Source organism: Corvus brachyrhynchos, unplaced genomic scaffold (genome assembly GCF_000691975.1).
Source record: "Corvus brachyrhynchos isolate BGI_N302 unplaced genomic scaffold, ASM69197v1 scaffold395, whole genome shotgun sequence".
Lineage (NCBI taxonomy): Eukaryota > Metazoa > Chordata > Aves > Passeriformes > Corvidae > Corvus > Corvus brachyrhynchos.
Genome location: NW_008238340.1, coordinates 1,630,669 through 1,636,088, shown reverse-complemented (window position 1 = coordinate 1,636,088; position 5,420 = coordinate 1,630,669). Strand labels below are relative to the sequence as shown.

At 64.3% G+C, this 5,420-nt stretch overlaps 1 protein-coding gene across 1 annotated transcript in view; it reads left to right on the top strand.

Moving 5' to 3' along the window:
- The first annotated feature begins 85 nt into the window (after positions 1 to 85).
- The window catches only part of RNF207 (ring finger protein 207), a 6,321-nt gene continuing 986 nt past the window's right edge, over positions 86 to 5,420 (top strand). Inside the window, exons 1-16 of the mRNA XM_017735008.1 lie at positions 86 to 1,036; positions 1,541 to 1,733; positions 1,879 to 2,011; positions 2,096 to 2,240; positions 2,324 to 2,405; positions 2,476 to 2,551; positions 2,635 to 2,760; positions 2,870 to 2,916; positions 3,043 to 3,115; positions 3,189 to 3,257; positions 3,364 to 3,432; positions 3,521 to 3,642; positions 4,688 to 4,877; positions 4,967 to 5,152; positions 5,235 to 5,286; positions 5,375 to 5,416. Coding sequence (XP_017590497.1) covers positions 1,543 to 1,733; positions 1,879 to 2,011; positions 2,096 to 2,240; positions 2,324 to 2,405; positions 2,476 to 2,551; positions 2,635 to 2,760; positions 2,870 to 2,916; positions 3,043 to 3,115; positions 3,189 to 3,257; positions 3,364 to 3,432; positions 3,521 to 3,642; positions 4,688 to 4,877; positions 4,967 to 5,152; positions 5,235 to 5,286; positions 5,375 to 5,416 — 1,603 coding nt within the window. The 5' untranslated portion in view covers positions 86 to 1,036; positions 1,541 to 1,542. The remainder of the gene's footprint in view (positions 1,037 to 1,540; positions 1,734 to 1,878; positions 2,012 to 2,095; positions 2,241 to 2,323; positions 2,406 to 2,475; positions 2,552 to 2,634; positions 2,761 to 2,869; positions 2,917 to 3,042; positions 3,116 to 3,188; positions 3,258 to 3,363; positions 3,433 to 3,520; positions 3,643 to 4,687; positions 4,878 to 4,966; positions 5,153 to 5,234; positions 5,287 to 5,374; positions 5,417 to 5,420) is intronic.

Below are 5,420 nucleotides of genomic sequence, written 5' to 3'. Positions count from 1 at the left end.
CGGGGCTCCTCAGCATGCCCGGAGTGACCCCCTAGCACCCTGGGAGCCTCAGTGTGCGCGGAGTGACCCCCCCCCCACCCCGGGGCTCCTCAGCGTGCCCGAAGTGACCCCCTGGCATCCCGGGACTCCTCAGTGTTCCCGGAGTGACCCCCTGGCACCCCGGAGATCCTCACTGTGCCCGGAGTGACCCCCCAACACCCCGAGACTCCTCACTGTGCCCGGAGCGACCCCCTGGCACCCCGGGGCTCCTCAGCATGCACGGAATGCACGGAGTGACCCCCTGGCACCCCGGAGATCCTCAGTGTTCCCGGAGTGACCCCCTGGCACCCCAGGGCTCCTCAGTGTGCCCAGACTGACTCCCACTCCCCGGAAGCTTCACTGTGTGCAGAGTGATCCCCTGGCACCCCGGGGCTCCTCACTGTGTGCAGAGTGACCCCCTGGCACCCCGGGAGCCTCAGTGTGCGTGGAGTGACCCCCTCGCATCCTGGGAGCCTCAGCGTGTGCGGAATGACCCCCTGGCATCCTGGGACTCCTCACTGTGCCCGGAGTCACCCCCTGGCACCCCAGGACTCCTCACTGTTCGCAGAGTGACCCCCCTGGCACCCCGGGGAGCCTCACTGCACATGGGGTGAGCCAGCACCACGGGAAGCCTCGGTACGCACCGAGTGACCCCAGGGCTCTCACTGTGCACAGGGTGACTGACACCCGCGGCCCAGGGCTCCTCACTGTGCATAGGGTGACCCCCGCTCCTCCTGCGGGCTATCACCAGGCCATGCATATGGCCATGTCCCCGCAGCCTGGGTGATCCCGTGGCTATGCAGTCCCGTGTCCCCACACGCCGAGGGCCGTCCCTGCCGCAGGGCCCCGAGGAGCGCACGGGGCTATTTTTTGGCCGTGGCGTGGCGCCAGTGCCAGGGGGCCCCACGTCACAGGGTCGGCCAGGCCCTGCCGCCTCGGCATCGCTCTCATTCCTGCCAGCACACGGTGAGCAGCAGCACAGCTCGGCTCGGATCCCCCGGCCTACAGACAGGGAGAGGTAAAGCCTTCACCTGGCCAGGACACACCTGTGCCCAGAACGGGGACTCCCGGCATGTGGGGCACCTGACTGCCTTCAGTGCCAGGCTGCCATCGTAGGGCACATGCCTGGGCAGGGCTCACCCCATTGTAGGGAATGCTTCCTCTGGGGGGACACCCTGTCCTGGAGGAACCCCCGGCCCCGTCCTGTGGGATGCTCTGCTGCAGGGGATGCTCCTTTGTTGGGGACAGCCCATCCCAGGGGATACTCCTGCTCTGGGGAACACACACCAGGGGGACAGCTCGCTGCAGGAAATATCCCACCCGGCCCTGCAGCCCTCAGCCTGTGATACCAGGGGAAGGGGCACGCTGGGGGCAGCCTCGTGCCACGCAGCTCATAACCTAAAAATAGTCAGCAGCTCACAGGCCCTGGGGCTGGATTAGTCCTTTCTGTGGCAGCCACAGTGCTTGCACAAACTGGTGCCACACGGGGTCTCTGGGCACAGTGCTTGGCTCTCAACCCCAGAGATGGCGGGCGGCATTTTCTCCCCACTGGGGAGCTGCTCGGAGCTGGAGAAGGCCAACTGCCACCCGCTGGTGTGCCTGCTCTGCCACGAGCCCTACCAGCACCCCTGCCTGCTCGACTGCTACCACAACTTCTGCGCCAGCTGCCTGCGAGGCCGCGCCAGCGATGGCCGCCTGCGTTGCCCACTCTGCGGGTAAGGGACAGCCCTGTTTGGGGCACGCCAGGATTAGGGGCACAGCACAAGGCTGGAAGCCTGGCACAGCACTGCTCCCTGCATCCCCAAAACTGGCCTGGGTGGGTGTTCCTATTCTTGTCCCCATCCCATCCCATCCCTGCAGGCACCCCTCAGTGGTGAGGGGAGGCACGGGGCTGCCCCCCGTGGACCGGCTCCTGCAGTTCCTGGTGGACAGCTCAGCCGACAGCGAGGAGGACGTGCAGTGTGCCAACTGTGACCGGTGCTGCACCAAGGCGGTGAGGGCAGCGGGGTGAACAGGTGGGTGGGCAGAGCTCCCCTGCCAGAGCCATGCCTGCCACCAGCTGTGTCCCCTCACACAGGAGCTGGACACCATGTACTTCTGCAACACCTGTGGGCAGCCCCTCTGTGCCCCGTGCCGTGAGGAGACCCACCGTGCCAGGATGTTCGCCCGCCACGAGATCGTCTCCCTCTCCAAGCGCACCAAAGACATCCACAAGAAGTGCCGTGAGTGCCATGCCAGGCTGCCCCATGCCATGCTATGCTGCACTGCGCCATGCCAGGCTATGCCATGTCCCTGTTCCCTGCAGCGCTGCACGAGGAGCCCTACATCATGTTCTCCACTGAGAAGAAGTCCATGCTCTGCATCAACTGCTTCAGGGACATGCAGGGGTGAGTAACCCCAGCCCCCTCCTTGCTGTGTGCCCCATCCTGTGCTTTGCCTTGATGTCTGTGCCTGCAGGGAGAGCCGGGCACACTGCATCGACATTGAGACGGCGTACATGCAGGGCTGCCAGCGGCTGGACCAGGCAGTGATGGTGGGCAGGGCTGGGGGGTGGGGGGGTGGTGTGGAGGTGCAGTGCTGTCTCCCGCGCTGCAGCCACCCCGCCACCCCGGGCAGGCTGTGAAGGAACTGCAGACATCCACGCGCGAGGCCATTGTCCTGCTCAAGGCCATGATCGAGGAGGTTCGCAACAGTGCAAGTGAGGAGGAGGCGGCCATCAACTCCCTCTTCAGCCGCATGCAGGTGCGAGGCAGCCACCTGCACATCAAGCCTTGTGCCTGTGGGACAGAGCTGGGGCAGTGGGAAGGGACTGGGGTGGCTGCAGGACACAGGGCAGCTGTGCCATTTGCAGGAGCAGCTCTCAGAGAGGAAGAAGACACTCCTGAAAGCTGTGCAGAGGTGAGGGACCACGGGCTGAGCCCTGTCCCAGGGCTGTCCCTGCTTCCCAAGGTGTTTTGGGATGCCTGGGGCTGGATGGCTCCCTGGGATCCTGCAAAGGCTGTGCCATGCCCTGCTCTGCTGCAGCCAGCACGAGGAAAAGGAGAAGGCATTCAAGGAGCAGCTCGCCCACCTTGCCTCCCTGCTGCCCACACTGCAGGTAGGGCCTCACACCAGGCAAGGACATCCTGACACCAAAGCCAGGCAGTGACAGACCCCCTCCACACACACAGGTCCATCTGGTGACCTGCTCGGCCTTCCTGAGCTCTGCCAACAAAGCCGAGTTCCTGGACCTGGGCTATGTGAGTGTTGACAGCACTGCAGGGTGGTCGGAGCATCCTGCAGCAGTGCTGAGTTCATGGGCAAGGTGCCGGGCACCCCTCACCACGCTTCATCGCTGCCTTTCAGCAACTGATGGAGAGGCTGCAGAGGATTGTCAAGCTGCCGCACCGCCTGCGGCCGGCCCAGACCAGCAAGGGAGAGACCTGCCTGCAGTGCCTGTGGGCAGTGCCAGCTGCCAGCTCTGCCCCAGCCCCAGCCACAACTCTCCTCTCTTGCCCCCCAGATCAACAGCGAGTACCGGGCAGAGTTTGCCCGCTGCCTGGAGCCCCTCCTGATGCTCCCCCCCCGCCGCTCCGTGGTGGGCAGCGCTGGCGGCATCGGTCCTGGCATCACCGGCACGAACATGTGAGGTGCTAGGATCACACCCAGGGCACATGTGCTACTGTGTCCCCTGCCACGTGCCACACTGCACAGCCCCCTCAGCATCTCGCCATGCCAAGCTTGCCCCTGCTGCTGCCCTTGAGCCTGTCACCTCAGTAGTGGTACCAGGACAGCACAGGCACAGCTGCACTGATGAACAACAGGCTTCAAGTGACAGTTCTGGGAAGTGGGGGGGGTGGCTGCGGGGCGGGCAGCAGCAGGGCTGGCACCCAGGGGCCTGATTGAGCCTCACTCTGTTCCCCAGCCCAGCCCCTGCCACGGTCCCTGGAGGGCTCTGCCCCCCTCTCATGGGTGCTCCACCTAGGCCAGCTCCTGCTCGCCCACATGCCCGTGATGCTGCAGCCTCTTTGCCCGCCACTATTTTTATCAGAATTTCAGGGAAGTGCTCGGCCATTCTTCACCCAGGATATATTTAGGCCTATTGATGTCACGGCAGCACCAGCCCTGCCAGGCCCTCCTGGCCAGAGAGGACAAACAGGCACTGCCGCCCCATGGGGACCGCTCCTCGCCCCCAGCCAGGCTTGGCACTGCAAGGTGGCTGAGCTCCTGGGGGCTGCTGGCCCCAGCACAGGCAGGGGGAGCACAGCGCTGCACGGTAGGACCAATGGTGGTGGTGGTGGTTAGCATGGGGAGACCATGGGATGGGGGGAAACACGGGCAGTAGGGCCTGCCAAGGGGCCAGGAGATACCAGCAGTGAGGGAGCGAGCTGTATCCCGCCCTTTACTAACTGGAGGGTGCCGAGCTCAGCTCTTGGCTTCTCACTGCTGCAGCTGATTCCAAAGCTGCAGGAATCAGGAGAGCAGCCCACAGAAATTTAATTTTTGGGGCAACAGAAGGCACCTCTGACTGAACCTCTGTGCTCGGGTAAGGGAAGGGACATGTGGGACTGGTGCATCCCCAGGCTCACCGGAGCCAAGGGGCAGTGGGGCTGAGCTGGCGGCATGGTCCCTAGCACCTCACCCCCACTGCTGCTCACCTGCAGCATTTCACTGTCGCCTCTCCATGCAGGCTCCCCGGTGGCCAATGCTCCAAGACCCTCATGGTGCCCAGCTGTCCCCCCACCAGTGATAAAATGTCCACTGGCCCCATGGTGAAGAAGCCAACGATGCACCGGTACATCAGCACCAAGGTGCTGCTGGCCGAGGGGCGTGAGACCCCCTTTGCCGAGCACTGCCGCAACTACGAGAACACCTACCGGGTAGGGAGCGTGGGTCAAAGCGGGATGGGGCGGGACACGATGGGCCAGGTTGGTGCTGCTCATATGGCTGTGCCCCCCGGTCCCCACAGATGCTGCAGATGGAGATCCAGGGTCTGAAGGACCAGGTGCAGGAACTGCACCGTGACCTCACCAAGCACCACTCACTCATCAAGTCCGAGATCATGAGCGAGATCCTGCAGAAGTCGCTGCAGATGGACGTGCAGATCGCAGCTCACTACTCCGCCGTGGAGATGATGCGCAGCGTCTTTGAGGAGGTACAGCTGGCACATGCTGGCGGAGCAGGGCCCCTCTGTGCCATACTGCCACACACTGCCCATCTCCCTCTCCTCCTTCCAGGTTTGGGAGGAGACCTACCAGCGGGTAGCAAATGAGCAGGAGATCTATGAAGGTACTCGTGACCCCGCGCTCCCTCCCCGTGCCCCCTGTGCCTGCACTGTGAGGGTGGCTGTGCCCCAGCCCACTCCTCCTGCCCCCAGCCCAGCTCCACGACTTGCTGCAGCTGCGGCAGGAAAACAGCTGCCT